General features: G+C 47.4%; 1 protein-coding gene across 3 annotated transcripts in view; it reads left to right on the forward strand.

Moving 5' to 3' along the window:
* cnksr2a (connector enhancer of kinase suppressor of Ras 2a) overlaps positions 1-16536 on the forward strand; it is a 37219-nt gene that overhangs the window by 6869 nt on the left and 13814 nt on the right. For all 3 annotated transcript variants that reach the window (XM_029146397.3, XM_029146398.3, XM_029146396.3), the window contains exons 2-21: positions 150-313; positions 954-1156; positions 4895-4982; positions 5487-5528; positions 5713-5832; positions 6138-6197; positions 6399-6467; positions 7131-7277; positions 8012-8124; positions 8233-8375; positions 8986-9075; positions 10551-10765; positions 11903-11957; positions 13573-13748; positions 14388-14461; positions 14559-14630; positions 15043-15110; positions 15331-15428; positions 15820-16032; positions 16133-16274. In XM_029146397.3, the coding sequence (XP_029002230.1) occupies positions 150-313; positions 954-1156; positions 4895-4982; positions 5487-5528; positions 5713-5832; positions 6138-6197; positions 6399-6467; positions 7131-7277; positions 8012-8124; positions 8233-8375; positions 8986-9075; positions 10551-10765; positions 11903-11957; positions 13573-13748; positions 14388-14461; positions 14559-14630; positions 15043-15110; positions 15331-15428; positions 15820-16032; positions 16133-16274 (2352 nt within the window). The remainder of the gene's footprint in view (positions 1-149; positions 314-953; positions 1157-4894; positions 4983-5486; positions 5529-5712; positions 5833-6137; positions 6198-6398; positions 6468-7130; positions 7278-8011; positions 8125-8232; positions 8376-8985; positions 9076-10550; positions 10766-11902; positions 11958-13572; positions 13749-14387; positions 14462-14558; positions 14631-15042; positions 15111-15330; positions 15429-15819; positions 16033-16132; positions 16275-16536) is intronic.

Here is a 16536-nt window from a genome sequence, read left to right on the forward strand (position 1 = left end):
AGCGGCTTTCTAACACTTTACCTGCTTCACACATGATTACTGTCCATCCATCCCATAGCCAGCCAGCAAACTGAAGGCTTACCCAGACAGACCACGCTCCGAGGCTCGTTGATTATAAAGCCTGTAACCTGTATGCGTGTTTATTTCAGGTCTGGACGACTGCTTGCAGCAGTACGTGTGTGTGTTTGAGCGCGGAGGTGTGTGTGGGGAGCGGCTGCTGAGGATCAGCCACGCCGAGCTCGAGGAACTAGGAGTGTCTCGCATCGGACACCAGGAGCTGATCCTGGAGGCCGTCGACCTGCTCTGCGCTCTGGTAATTGCCCGCGTGTTTGTTTTGCAGCTTCGATGCCGACTTCACGGCTGCAGCTTTATGTTGAATGCTGCTCTGCTCCCATGCACCGTGCACTGGACAGCAGAAGGTAAATTGTGGGATCTTAACAGTCACAGGTCCACAGTAAAAACCAGATCTATTTGCTATTGTTCTTGTTTATAATGGCCAGTTGTCTAATTTGAATTTTGTGCAATGACAAATGTTTTCTGGAGCTTTTGTGAAGCATCAGAAAAACGATGATGCATAACCCGTCTGTATGTGTTCCCTCGGACAGGGTTTTCATCAGTCAAATAAGCTTACACTGAAAAGTCTGTAACTCTGAAACACTCAAGCCTCTTATTAGCTTTAGTCTAAAACAAAACGTTTTTAGCTTTGATGGTTTGAAATGAAGACACTGCAGGAAAATGTAACTTATAAAATCTTAGAACTAAACCAAACAAATCTTTGATCTATACAAAATTCATATGAAGTAAAATTTCATTACATTAAATGCATCAGCGTTTTTGGGCAAAAGCTGCTCAACATGTTGACAAGTTACAGGATGTCATTTGTATTCACGGCTCTTTACGATCTGAAGGTTCAGCCAATCCGTTTCTACCTCCCCGTGCACGCGTGTGTGCAGAATTCAGGTCTGGAGACGGAGAGTGTCCGGACTCTGGCTCACAAACTTGGGGCCTCGGCCAAGAACCTGCAGAACTTCATTTCCAGCCGCCGCCGGAGCAGCCAGTCGGAGAGCCGGAGCTCGCGACGACTACCAAACGATCTGCTGACCTCCGTGGTCGACCTCATCACGGCCGCCAAGAGCCTGCTCGCCTGGCTGGACAGGTAATGAGTTTGGAGAAACACTCCCGCACTGAGACTTGTACAAAGGCGCGTTTGAGATGAGGCTGGAAGCTGCAATAACTCTTTTTCTAAGACACAGAAGTAAAACTGGGATAACAAACAGACAGAGCTCCAAGGTTTATTAGCCCCGCCCACCACAACTTAATTAGCCCTGCCCCCCATCTACTGAAGCTAAACCGCCTTGAATCGGCTCTAATGGACATTTTACAAGCTCATCAATCTGCAGATTGACCAAAATATCAGCAACAAGTTTCAGCTTTATGGTCTTATATAAGATCAAATTGAACATTACTGAGTAGGAACACGATGTGAAGATGCTTCCCTCAAATGAATACAGACGTCTTGAGTAGATTGGCATCTTATTTTGGCGGGGTTGAGGATCCAGCTGCCAGAGCTCAGATCATGATGCTGCCTCTAAACCCCATGCGTGGTTTTGTGTTGTGCGTAAAAAAATTACTAGAATGATCAATATTCCCCCTCCTGAAGTCAAGCATTTAAAGCTCAGGTCTTCGATACAGTACATATGCTCCTGCACAGCTGGTTGTTGACTGCCTTTGAAGTATATATATATATATATATATATATATATATATATATATATATATATATATATATATATATATATATATATATATTTCCGAAGGGATAATGTCAGAGCGTTTTCTCACCGTGTTCCCCCTCGCTCCTTTCTTCTCTCTGTCACTTCGTTTATTCATGACTCGACGCGATCTCCTGCGCACAACACACACATCACATACAGAACTAAAGGTCTTTGACATCAGTTCTTGAAAATGCCAGGCGCCCACGTCCGTCCTCGGGCCACCAAACACAAACACACGCGCGCCGGATGCATATACAGCCGCGTCCACGCACACTCAGACCCATAGAAACGCCCACGCACTCACACACACACACACACGCCCACACGCAGGCGCGCAGACACACGCTTACGCAGGCGCACACGCAGGCCGCCCACGCGCGGTGATGCAACTGTAAATGGCAAAGCGACACTGAAATGGGGAAAGACTGAGCCGAGCTCGTTATTCCTGAGTCCAGGCGTCGTCTCGTGGTCTCGTTTTTGTTTTTATCCTGCTCCTCGGATGCTCAGACGTAAGGAAAAGAACGTGTTGCAGCTGTGCATTATCATTAGGAAGTTTTTATACTGGATGAACGCTACAGCATGTGGCAGATAACAGCTAATAATGATGTGGAAAGGTCGTAAGATCCACACACGTTGGCTGGAATCTGTCAAACGCTGAGGACTCCTTCCTCCGCAGACTCACATTAGCACAGGCCGCGTCCGAGGTGAACCTCTGTCTCCCTCTGATTGCTGCTTATTCGTCCTCTCAGGGATGGAGGCAGCCGCCAACAGCACGTGGCAGTTTCTGTCTAAACGACTCGGAGACATATCGCAGCCTTTTCATGTATAAAATAGCACCGTAGGTTGAGCGCAGACGAGCTTTTTGCCTCTCGCTCACACAGTCACGCCCGATGATTCTCTGCCTCGTCGTGATAAACATCATTTTGGTCTCCACACAGGCATCGGATCCACACACACGCGGCAGAAGGCAATTTATTTTTTGTTAAAGCTGTCGGGAGAGAAGTGAAATCATCCCTCTGCGATGGATGAAATTCACAGTCATGTTCCTCTTTCTCTGAACTTTTCATGTTGAAATATGAATTAATAAGGCGGCAAAAAAGACCAGATTTTATGCCGATAGCTTGTAAATGCAGTGGTAGATGTTTTATTTCTGTAAATCTACTCTAACCATGTTGTGAATGAGCAGACTGAGCCTGGGGGAACAGGCTCAGTGCGGTCCGATCACTTAATCAGCCATAAAAGCAGCTTAGAACATGAAGCCATGATGTTTTTGGGATGCAATATTCTCAAGTGTTGCATAATTTGTTGAGCATTGATTTTCCCCAATTAATGTGAATATGTCACGCAGGAAACAGAGATTGAGCGTTGATTGATGGGATTAGTAACAAACCGCTGGAGGAGAAACGTCTGTTTCAGAGCTTCAAACTAAATCTACCAGAATAAAGGCAGTTATTCTGATTAAACACAAAGAGTAAAGGCAGTCTGAACAAACACAGATGCACTTTTCATTTGCTTTTTGAAATAGTCTGACTTTCAGAGGCTCCAAATAAATAAAAGATGTTTGCACAGCGCTGCCAGAGTGCGGCAGTTCACTTCCTGTTTTCCTTGGATCTGCTGTGACTTTGTGGAAGAGGCGTCTCCGTCCTCTCGGACTATTTGCAGCCGCCATCTCTGTATGTGGGTCTCCTAAAAGCGGCGCGGTAACCGTTCCCAGCATGCTCTTTGCAGCTTAGCAGGTTTTCCCCCCTTCCCGCAGACCTAGTTTTTATTACATCACATTTTTACAGAAAACTATTTTGTGTTTGCTCAGGCTGCGTTTGAAGATCTGACGCAGATGCTGAGATGCGCAGAGAGGAAATATCTGCAGGGGTTTTTAAATTAATGGTCTCCTGAAAGTTGACACTAAATGCGAGGTTCACTAGTTTTCTACTTGCCCTTGACAGCAGCACCTTTGTATCAAAGCGGAGATGAATGCTGTCATATTTCTCTGTATCGAGACACCTCGAAGTGTGTTAACACACAAGTATGTTCACACAGATGTACAAACAATCACTGGAGCTGGAAAGGTTTATACTTTTCATCTAAGTCCTTGTTTACCGTTCGTGTTATGATGTAAAAGTCTCCGGATGTCTCTCAAATCTGATGCAAATGGCGCCAATCTCACCTTGAGGCCTTGGGTAAATCCAGTTACCTTAATTAGCTTTCATCTCATGCCGGTGGACTCCGACCTCCCTCTGCCAGCCGGTGTCATCGCTCTGGCATGTTTTCCCAGTGTTTCTTGAGGGTCGGAGCCCGACTGTGGGCAAACAGTCTGTGTAGCCTTAGGTCCTGCGTATATATAGCACTCAGCCTCAATACTGATGACCCAAATCACACACACACCACAGATAAATCATGCACCAGAGGATGTGGCCGAATTTAAATCTAGGTCTTTAGAACAATGAAGTAAAGTAATGTGATGTGTGTGATTGTGTGTTCCTGTTGTTTAGTGCTTTACATGTATGTCATTCTGTTAATTCATGTCGGACCAAACAAACTATATCCAAAAAAGTAGGTTTCAGTAATTAAATTATTTTCTGTGGGTCGAGCAGGTAGCTCGTGACAGATAACAACCTGTTGCCATGACAACCGCTGTGCTACAGGGGAACTACTTTGTCCTCTGGGCACTCGCTCCACATTTGAAATCAAAAGTGTTACCTGATCCGAACGGGCGGCTCTCATAGAGACGGGGGAGACGTGATATGAGGATAATGATGCACATTTATGGACAATCTCCCCTGGAAGCCATTTATAGTTTGAAACGAAAGGGCCACAAATAGTACACATAGTATAGGTGTGTAAGAAAACTGATAACTTACAGTAAACTCTTTCTCTTCGGTTGGTGATGATGTCAGAGCATCTCATACCAGTTGTCAATTTATCTGCTGATTATTTCCTTCATTTTCATTCACAGCATCATCGATGGCCCTTGCACTTTCACTCAGTGGACGCAATGTTTTGCGTCCACTGCACAAATTGATTCTCCTGTGACTCCTGATCTGCCTTTCACTTCCTCTCCACATTATCTAATCCTGCAGAAACGTCCTAAAACACGCCGGTGCCTTATCTGTTCCTCGCAGGTCTCCCTTCGCCGCCGTGGCCGACTACTCCGTAACCCGGAATAATGTCATTCAGCTCTGCCTGGAGCTCACCACCATTGTACAGCAGGTGTGTGGACTTGTTTGTGTGTGTCTGTGTGCGTTAGGGAAGATGATAGCTCCTATTCTCCTCCGCTTGAAGTGCATGTCAGAGGGGAGCTGCTGTGGGCTGTCATATCCCCATCTGAACGGCGTGTGTGTGGGTGGGACGCGGCGGCAGCAGCCTCAGCCTCAGCATCAGCCTCAGCATCAGCATCAGCATCAGCATCAGCATCAGCATCAGCATCAGCATCAGCATCAGCCTCGCTTCGCTCCCTACATCCTTGAACCAGACTTGATTCCCGGCTATTTATGTCCCCGCAGTCTGTCCTTTGTATGACTGACGTGTGTATAAATAAGAGATAGACGTGTGTGTTCGCGTGGGCGTGTTTTCACAGAGCAGGTGTAGCGATCAGTGATGTGAGGCCTCGGCTGAAAGGGGGAGCGAGGGGAAGGAAATGCTGCGTGGCGTTTCTGAATGTTTGCGAGACAGGATGTTCTGCTCGCGCTACATTAAATTCTCCCTCTCCCTCAGGACTGTACGGTGTTTGAGACGGAGAACAAAATCCTTCACGTGGTGAGTCCTGCCTCCTGAGGCCAGCTGTTGCCATTTGCTCTGTGTTGATGGGCAGCGTCTTCTATTCACATGCATTTATACAATAAACGCACATTAAGGTTGCTCAAAGTAAAGAAAAGGAGAGAAGCAGGAACAGCTTCAATGTGTTTGTGATGGTGGTGCTGTTGTTTGTCCTTCTCTGCAGTGTAAGACTCTGTCCGAGGTGTGTGAGCACATCGTGTGTGTGTCTTCAGACCCGCTGGTCTCCCAGTCGGCCCACCTGGAGCTGGTCCACCTCACCAACATCAAACCCTCTGAAGGCCTGGTAACCTCCTGACTGTTTGCCTTATTGCTTACATGATGCACCTGTAATCTGCATAACCGTCTCGGTCTCAGAGATGTGGACGCGCTGCATCGGCTAATTAAAGCCGAGCAGCTGAAGACGATGCAGGAAATGTGTCCGCGTTTAATTAGAGGACAGCTACAGCGGCTCTCTCTGCTTTTAGCATGAATAATGTAAATGAGCTGCAACATACAACACACTGGGAGACAAAGGAGAGTGAACTTTCATGCCACAGATGCCATATTTCATCTGAATTTACAACCCTTTTTTGTTTTTCTGTCCATCAGGGAATGTACATCAAGTCCACTTACGATGGCCTGCATGTGATCACAGGAACTACTGAAGGGGTGAGAGCCTCTGAGCCACTAGTTCACATTCAAATGCTGAATTGAAGCGTTTGCATCCATAATATCAGTGCAGGATGTTCTCTGTGTTACATTAGAGCTTATTTGAATCCTCTTTGTTGTGAATGCGCCCAACTCTGTTACTGTATGTGGAGATCAACAAACTGGGATCAATACACCGTCTTCAGTTTTGTTTCTCTGTAGTCTCCAGCTGACCGCTGTAAGAAGATCCATGCAGGGGATGAAGTCATTCAAGTCAATCACCAGACGGTGGTGAGTTAGTGTGTGTGTGTGTGTGTGTGTGTGTGTGTGTGTGTGTGTGTGTGTGTGTGTGTGTGTGTGTGTGTGTGTGTGTGCGTGTGTGCGTGCGTGCGCGCGCCTGTTTGACCTATTGATGAACAGATTGTTTTACTCACATCCAATGCAGGATGTAAACAAATATTTGAAGTATGTGCAACACAGCAGTAATTCATTTGGTTTAAAGTGTCAGAAACTTATGAGAAAATGTGATGAAATAGGTGTAAATCCATGCAGGGTGCATAGTAATAAGTGTGATTATACCAGATCCCAGATCAGTCCCCGATGTAATTAGAATGGAGCTTGTTTGTCCAAATGAGAAAGTTATCTCACTGCGGCCATTTTTAATTGTGTTTACAGTGAGGTTCTGTTAACGAACCTCATAAACAAGCAACGCTGGCAGATAGTTTGTGCAGATAGTGACTAAAAATGTAGAAAGAAGCTTTGTTTTCAAATTGAGAGCAGGTTACATCACATGAAAGCGCTATAGATAGCCTCACCACCTCCACACCCACTTGCTTCGCACAGAAGGCTCAGCCAGATTCAATCACGATGTGGACAGGATTCAGACTCGCTGCCGAGCGTGACTGTGACGGCCGCTGCGTCCCGGCCCTGACCCCCGTCCTCTCCCGTCCGCAGGTGGGCTGGCAGCTGCGCAACCTGGTGGGCTCGCTGCGGGCCGACAAGGGCGTCGTGTCCCTGACCCTGAAGAAGCGTCCGCAGAGCACGCTCAGCTCCGCCCCGGCGCTGCTCAAGAACATGCGCTGGAAACCCCTGGCTCTGCAGGTTGGGGGGGGGGGTGCTCTACCTTTTATAGACTTTATCTGAGCGCCGCTCTGGCCTACATGAGTCCTCACAGCGTTCACGCTCCCGTACGACTGCAGCCAAAGCATGTAATTAGGTCGGGGTGCTGCGGCTCAGCGGGGGGTCTGTTTGTCAGCTGAAGCAAATGAAACCGATGGCACCCGACACCCACTTTCCCACAGCTCCCACAAATTATGAAACTTTATCTCCCCCAATTAACACTGATTATCTCACCATCGACGGGGAGCACACAAATTAGAAGACTTCCCCCCTTCCCTCCGTCACTGCATGCATGACTACATTAACCAAACCTTCCTCAAGGATAGTTAAGTTTTGATTTTTATGATCTCGCAATTATCTGTGTCACAAGATTGAGATGCACTAACCAGTTAAATGCTACCATCTGAGAACAGCAGAATCGCTATAGCAACAACAACACACCCCATAAACAGCCTGTCTCTAATCCAAACCACCTCATTTGAAGGTGAAACACTTAAATTGGCTTGTGCTACATGGATGTAGAATGTATGTTTGCTTTCCAAAACAGAACTAGCTCAGAACAAAATGATGATAAGTTTAAAGTAGAGATCTGGAGTTTGAACAAGTGTTTGTTTTATGATGTCTCTTATTGTTACATGTTTTAGATTTATTTAATGTTAATTAAATAAGCGAAAACCTAAATTTACAAACTGAACACGTTTTCTGACCTCTTGCAGCCAACCAGAAGCCCAGGCAGCAGTTCAGCCACGCCCTCAGGCACGCCCACCAAGAGCTCCGCCCTCCAGGACCTCTACATCCCCCCTCCACCTGCTGAGCCATACACACCCAGGTATCGTATTGGTATTGTTCGTTTGGCTGCATGAAGACACAATCTGGCGACAAGCTCTGACTTTGATTTACGTCTTGTTCGGTACATCTGCCTCTGCTGTTGCCATAGAGATGAGACAGGAGACGAAGCATCTCGTAACCACGGTGGCGTCAGCCTCGCTAAGCGCTCTGAGTCACCAAACTCCTTCCTGGACCAAGAGTCTCGCCGGCGAGAGGAGGAGGAGCCTGTGTACTGCACCACGCCCACTTATGGTACTCTCTCATGATGGTGGAGTGTGTGAGAGAGAGAGAGAAGGGGGATTGAGTTCATTCTTCATTCTGCTGCAATGAGCCACTTAGAAACACAACAACACATGAGTGTATGAATCAACCGTCCAGATCAACGTGACTAGAAAAGGTTTGAGAAAAGTCATGGAACAAGTCAAAATCTAAATCAATCATTTATTATTTCATCTTGCATCTTGTCTTTTACCACTGTTTAACAATCCAATTGCTTTTCAAATTACTTTGCCAACCAACAAAAGCACTTTAAAAGTGCTGGAAAGATTCGCACAGAGCTGAATAAAATATCTGATGTGTGATAAAAGCACGGAAAGCAGCAACGCCAAGAGTAAACAATGAGAAGATGAAATGATAGACAGTGTGGAGGTATGTCAGAACGGGTCGGATGGATTCATCCTGAACCTGTTGCCTCTTAATTTTTGAAACTTGTACGTCTAAACTAGAATGGTGTGAATTTGACGTAATAGATTTAGCTTTTCCTAATGTGTTGAAGCGATTTTTCTCGCTGCCTCGTCAGTTTCCCACTTTCTCCTTGTTTTGGTCAATTTGAATACATTTTAATACTGCTGTGTCCTTGCAGGCAGGCTGAGGCCCATCTCCATGCCTGTGGAGTGTAACTGGGTGGGCGACTATGAAGACCCGGCCAAGCTGAACAGAGAGAGCCGCAGAGGTGAGCCGCGGCGCGTGGAGTGCATATGCGTTCGCGCGCGCCTCCTGAAGAGCCTGTTAGAGTCTGCTAAGGGTCCCCGTCTCCCGTATTATGAAGAGATCAGCGTGTGGAGATCAATGCGCCTCCGTTCCTTTCTCTAATTCTCTCTCGGCGATTAGCATCACAGAGAAGCGAAATGAGAGGGGATGAGGAGGGAAGGGAGAAAAAAAGGGTCGACAGTCGGCACAAAGGCAGAGGAAATGAAAGGGAGGAACATAAAAGCGCTGGAAAGTAAGGAAGGGATGCGAGGAGGGGGCAAACTGGAAAAACCCCCCGACTATTTTCCCTAACCTCCACCTGAATCGCTCACGCAGTTGCTATGGAGACGCTGACAGCAGCTCCTCTCGGTGTTTCATTTTCCTCTGGCCGCTGCCTAGCAACCGGGGGGAGGACAGCGGGGCGGGAGCCGTGGAGGGAGAGGTTGAGGAACCTGGGGATGCTCGCGGGTGAGGAGAGGTTGAAAAGGATGAGAGAGAGTTGGGGAGTGGGCCTAAATATGAGCTGCACGCGAAAGCCTCACATTTACACACGCCGATGCCGCTGACTGTGCGTCGATACAGCAGGTGTCACTTATTCCACAGACACATGAATGGAGCTGTCAGTAGGAGCAACTCCAGCTCGGTGTTTTGCCGAAGCTACACGACTCCAGAGAAGGTTTTCTGTTTCAGCCTGAGCAGCGGCTGCACAGATAGGCAGGAAAACTGACAGATCTTACTGGATAAAGAGGGAGCAGAGGTCTATCATCTTCTATAAACCCTGTTGAGCTGAGAATGACAGAATCCAACTAAAATAAACTTTATACCTTGATAATCTCTTGAAGCAGGTGAACGATGATGTGACAGTTTTAGACATATCTTGATTTTCTATGTCTCACGACTCCAGTTGTTTATTTGCCTTTTCTCTCACGTGACAAGCAGCAGTGGGAGCGTTTGTTCGGAGCCTCTTCAGTCCTTTTGTTGACTGACGGCGTTGAGCCCTTGCTCCTCAGCTTTAATCAGATCATACACAGTCTTCCCAAAGCAGCTGCTGTGTGTTTTAGTGCATCATAGAGGCGACAGATGCAGTAAACCTCGGAGTTGATGGATCCTTTCAAATCCCTTCAAATGGCAAATCCAATATATTACAAATTTATGCATTTGCATATTAAAATAATAAAACAACTGATTAGCTCTGTAATGATGTGCTGATTAAAGGTCAGAATCTGTAACTCAGATACTAATGGTGTAATTTTGATGAATTTGTAACAGATGTGACCTTTATGCTCTGTTTTATTTATATATTTTATATACGGTTTCCAATTAACCCAGAAAACCTCAGTGAGATTACAGTAAAAGTCCTTGTGTGCAGCGGAAGATCAAACAGAAGATCGATATAAATGTAAAACGTACACATTATAACTTGTGAATCAGCAGATGTGACAACTGCGTGTTTCACAGAAGCGTCGCTGATGCGCTACGTGGGACTGTCCGGCGGGGACGAGAGGACCAGCTCGGACGACTACTCGTCCCACACGGCCCGGCCAGGCAAACGCTCCAACGACACGGCCAAGCGCACCAAGAGGCGGAGCCACCACAGCCAAAGCCCCTCCCACTACGTCCTCCAGACCAATCAGAGGGAGTCTCCTCCCCGAGACCAGGCCTCCATCTACCACGTAAGCCAGCTTTCATGACGTCTGTTCCATTTGTGTTTTATAGGTTTTAAAAGGTTAGAATGACCATGCTAGCTTAGCTTAGCTTGAAGCTTAGCTTAGCATGAAGAACAGGAAACACATCTGAAAGTAACTCACCTGCAAAAATTAAGCTGGACTGTACAATGATTTTTTAAACTTTACCACCTCAAGGAAAATACCCATCTTCCCCCGTTCAATATATCTGTTGTAGCAGAAGGCACCGAGTTGTGCAGTGTGATGCGAGCGAATGCTGACTGGTTATTACCCCCCGTCACCTCCCTGACATCTGCCTGCCCTGCCTGTCCGTCTGAGCGTGTCCAGACAGCCAGCTGGGCCGACCGTGACGGCAGCCCTTCGGAACCTGAACCCGTCTGCCCGCGCGTGTCCGCGCCCGCGTCGGGTCGTGCGTTCACGCCGTGCGCGGCTGCTGCGGCGGCAGATGGCGTGTCGGCGGGTGTGGGCGGGCCCCGTGTCATCTGGGCCGCGAGCGGCCCGGCTCCAGGCGCCGACACGTGTAGTGTTGTGACATCAGAGCTGGTCTGTTGGCCCATCTGACCTGTTGGGAGAGGTCGCGGCTCAGACACGTTGGCGGGAGCTCGGTGATTCACATCTGATGTCGCGCTACAGCGTGAGGTCAGAGAGGCAGGTGGGTTTGTCTTTGACACCATGAGTCATGAACCTGTCATATCTGAACACACAGGAGCAATTGAAATAATATATATAAATATAATCTGATTCGCAATTTTTGAGCTGCACCTGATGGATTGTGGCGTTTGAGGACGGAAGCACATGCTCGTCCTTCCACAGATCTGTTCCCCACATTGTTTCCATCACCTGGACTTCCCGCCGTGCCGCCGTTCCCTCTCCCTTCCTTTTCCGTTCTATGTTTAGAAGTGTGAGAGCCCCGTCACCCGTGAGGTCGACTGTTCCCTCCCTCCCCGTGTGAGGGGAACGTTGAGGGGTCCTCGGCCTCTTCGTCTCCACTTCCTGCTGCCTGTGTCATCTCTCATATCCCTGTAATCCTCCCAGCAAACCAAGGCCACTGATTCATCCTGACAGCCTCTCTCTCTCTCTCTCTCTCTCTCTCTCTCCCTGTCCTTGTCTTCTACCCTCTCACAGACCTACCAGCAGTCGTCCTCCTCGCTGCAGTCAAAGAACAGGAAGAAGAATAAAGGTAAGCAGGAAACGTGGCGGCGTTGGCTTCTCGCTGCCACGCCCACACGCTCACCTCCTTCACGCGGAGCAAACGGATGCTGTGAACAAAGACGAGAGCAGCCGCTGCTTCAGCTCAGCCGTCGTGCCCTGCATCATTTTATTTGCTTGTAATTTTAAGGCTTGGGTTGTTTATTAGTTTAATTTAGTTTTACTGTTAAGGGCAGTAAACTGATAAAACTTGGGATTCTGGGGTAAAGCTCAGAATACATTTAAAGGAAAACTTCACCAATTTTCAATGGAGGTAGACTTAAATGATGACGGGTAGTACAGTATTTAAAAACACTCAGCTTCCTCCATATTTTCTATGCAGATAAATTTCATCAGATAAGATAAATGCAGATAAATCATTTATTCCACGGCAAAAGTCCTCTGAAACATCTCAGAGGACCTTTTGCCATGTGCTCACAGGCTACAGCTAGTGCTTCCTGTTTTTGTCTTAACCTGCCTTGCAAAGGTCGGCTGAGAGGGGGCGGAGCTAAACGACAGGTAGGTCCAATCAGAGCATCTCAAGTGATTCGTCAGAGCGCAATGCATTCTGGGTGTTGTAGGATATGACTATTTTTAACCACAACACATATGACTTTCGTTTTCCCTGTTTTCTTTGGACACAGATCATTAAAGTTGAATGTTATTTTCTTTGCTAATAAAAATTATAACACAAAATGTATAACACAACTTTAGCGGTGAAGTATCGCTAAGATTAAGGCCGGAGCTCAGTCTTGGTTGGTCTCCTGTAGATTTGCAGTAGTAATTCTATTCTTAAGTTTCTAATTCCTTCTTCACTTTTTTAGTCATTGCATCTCATTAAAGCCCATCTCTGCCTCTAACTGACCCTTTTCTCCTTCCACCACACTAACAAGGACCAACATGTTGGAAGTCCTGTTTGTCCTCCGCTGCTCCGTTGCTTCTTTCACCATCTGCCATTGTGAGAAATTGGGAAAGCTTCGGCTCCATCTGTACCATTCTGGTGCCGGCTTTGTTTGTTTACAGCAATTAAACTAAAGTTTGTAAAATGAACCCGATAATAATGATTTAGTTTTTGCTTTTAGCAACTTAAATTAAATACGAGTCACAGCCTAAACGGACCTAATGAATAAATCGCTCTCAAAGCCAAACTCTAAAATTGGTGATGGTATCAGTTCACACTCTGTTACTGCACCTTTGTACATTTCTCAGAATAAACAGTTTTCTTTATCTAGCTTCTTTTCTAGTTGTAAGACTTTTGACACAGTACGATAGAACTTTCTGTTTGGCTTCTCACCTCGAGCCCCGTTTCTTTGGTAATCTCTTATGAGGGGCCTTTTGAGAAGTGTTGCAGGGCTTTCATGCCACGAGGACGAGGGAGTTTTAATTAAAAACCTCTTACCTTGCTGCAGGGCTGCAGGGATGTGTCCAGACGCTGAACCGTTGCCAAATTATTGGTACTGTACACTACAAAGTGGCGCGGCATAAAAGCTTTTATTGAGGGAGCAATGAAGGAATGAGTGTGTGCAGCGTTCAGCTCTGCGCTCTGTTTGTGTCTTTGTCTCCGAAGACTCTCCCTCAGTTCGCGTTGGCTCTGTGTGTCGTTCCAGGACGGAGCTTGGCCTCCCTGAGTCGGAGGCGTGTGTCCTGCAAAGCGCTGGGCAGAGGAGACTGCGAGGGCTGGTTGTGGAGAAAGAGAGACGCCAAAGGTTACTTCTCTCAGAAGTGGAAGAAATACTGGTTTGTTCTCAAGGACAACTGCTTGTACTGGTACATCAACGAGGAGGTGCGTCTCCTGCATTTAACGGCGGTTTGCCGCATTTGTAGCATGTTTCAAATGGTTTAAGAGGAAAGAATGAGACGTGTTTGAAATGTGTGTTTCTGCAAAGTGTGAGAAGTCGATGAAGACTCTTAATGTTGAGGGGAAAATCCACTGTGACCTTTCATCCGTCTTCAGGAAGATTAGGCCCACTTCACACGTGCACCGAGTCCCGACTTAGCTCCTATTATCTGAGCACAAGAGGTGGAGAAAGTCGTGGTCTGCTCTTCATTGCGTTCACCAGCCTGTTGAACTAAACCACCACCAACATTAGGAGTCTTAACCTGTTTGGTCGTTGGACGTGGCTACAAACATTAGCGCCGTAATGAAGCTCGCTGTGTTTATTTCCAGTCAGACGCAGAGACAAAGGCGTTTGGAGTGATTCATGTGAAGCTCATGTTTATTTGGGAACCTGTAGGAGGCGTGAGCAGCATGCGCTGATGCATGTTGCTCCCAATGAGTTTTTGTTTCCTCGAGTCTGTGCGATGGAGGTGGGCAAGCGCAAAGTTAGCGTGGCCCACGGAGCTCATGGACGGAAACATGTCAGCTTTAAATAACCTGACATGAGCTCTTCTCCCCTTTTCATGACATTTTCTGTGTGCTCAGGACGAGAAGGCCGAGGGTTTCGTCAGTCTTCCAGAGTTTAAGATCGACCGGGCCAGCGAGTGCCGCAAGAAGTAGTAAGTGTCCAATGAAACAATGCACAGTCTCAGTATATGTGCTGCCTGCACTTTATAAGGTACGATGGATGTCCCTCTCCTCCCCCACATCTCTCAGCGCGTTCAAAGCCTGTCACCCCAAGGTCAAGAGCTTCTACTTTGCAGCAGATGGAGTGGACGACATGAACAGGTGAGGAAGCACAAATGAAGGCGCCCGGCAGCGTCCTGCTCATCAAAACAAACGTCTCCTAGTTTGTTTTTTAAAACATCTGTCAGCACCAACATTTGCGAGCTGTAATGTACAGAATGAGGAAAGCATTTTATTACTTACAATTTGTCTGTAGAGCAAGGCATTAGCACGCCCAATTACTGCGGTTGAGTGGGGAGGACAGTATTTATGTGTAAATATTGACTACTATATCTGTCTAAATATTTTTATCTGTATTTCATGGATTATTACAACAGTCTGAGTGTCGCTAGTTGAACAGTGAACAGATAAAGCCTCAGTCGACGTTGTTTTAGTTTGTTTGTTCATGTGTAATATCACTTCGGTTTTGTGAAACTGTAAATCCACAGTCCTAATCTGTTCTCCCTTCTGTTAGGTGGCTGAGTCGTCTCAACACGGCGGCCGTGGGCTACGCCGAGCGCGAGAGGATGCGCCAGGAGCAGGGTGAGGGTTCACTCGGCGCCTTGCTGCAGGGCACCCCAGCAGATGGTTGCTGCGGGATGGTGTCTTTCACCAGCAAACGCAGTCACACCTCTTGGGCTCCCAGTGCGGCACAGACGCAGCACTTAAAGCCTTCTCTCCTCCGTGTGTGTGTGTGTGTGTGTGTGTGTGTGTGTGTGTGTGTGTGTGTGTGTGTGTGTGTGTGTGTGTGGGCTTCCTGCAGATTACTGGAGCGAGAGCGAGCATGAGGATGACACCACCTCCAGCCCCAAGCAGGACAGCCCCCCACCTCCGTACGATACCTACCCACGGCCTCCCTCGGTGAGTCACGCAGAGCCAGTGCTCTACCTGCGATGCTCACGCTCCCGACATGAAGGGGTTCTCTTCTTACTGCTCCGTTTCGGTCGGACATGTGCACAGGCAAATAGATTGTTGCGTAATTGTGCACTGACATGAGCGGAACAAATAAATGAATTAAGCCTGCAGGGAGTAGAAGAGCTACATTTGTTTTAATTGTTGCTATAAATGGTCCTGGAACCAGTTGCTCTATATTGAAATTCTTCCTTCGTGCGTCTTTCATAACCTGGATTAACATGAAAACAGTGTTTAATTCAAAACAATCAAGGTCATCAGGGACACAATAATGAAAGTTATTATAACTGAGTGAGACCACACTTTCGACAGACTTTTCCATTTTCCTTTGCTCTTTTAGATGAGCGCCTACTTGGAAGGCCGCACCACTCGTCTGTCCTCCACGGAGACGTCCCGCTCTCGCTCGTCCCAGGAGGACTTCCTGTGCGGCGAGCCCACGGTGGCGGCGGAGCCCCAGTATCACCCCGGTCCTCTTGGAGGCAGCACGCACAGCGGGAGGAAGCCGGGGGGCAGCAGCAGCAGCGACGTGCAGTACAGATGTGACCCAGTAGAGGTGGGCTTTATGAAAAACAACTCAAATTCACACATTTGCCCCAACTCATCAAACTGTTGCAAAATATGAGAACTTTTAATCTGGTTTCTGTGTGACGTAGTACCGGTCCAGCCCAGCAGGGGGCAGCAGCGAGACAGGGTCCCCTGGACGGTCTTCGTCATCTCAGAGACGCTCCTGGCAGGACCTGATAGAGACACCTCTGACTGAGGCTGGACTGCACTACCTTCAAACTGGGCCCCTGGGTAAGAGAACCCAGCGGACAAACGCATGATTTGGTATTCGATATTTCTTCGAATTTTAGCTCCAACAAAACCAGTTTTACATGGAGATCAGTTTCTGATCATGATTCATGAGGACTATGACTCAGGCTGTGGGGTTTGTTGTGTAATGTCCCCTGTAGCTTTTGAAGGAGCCTTTTAATCTGAAATCCCCCTGCTAACGAGCTGAGCTTCGAGACCTGTTTTATAAGCTGAAGGTGCAGTTTTCTTAAATCTAACAGGCAGG

Source organism: Betta splendens, chromosome 4 (genome assembly GCF_900634795.4).
Source record: "Betta splendens chromosome 4, fBetSpl5.4, whole genome shotgun sequence".
Taxonomy (NCBI): domain Eukaryota; kingdom Metazoa; phylum Chordata; class Actinopteri; order Anabantiformes; family Osphronemidae; genus Betta; species Betta splendens.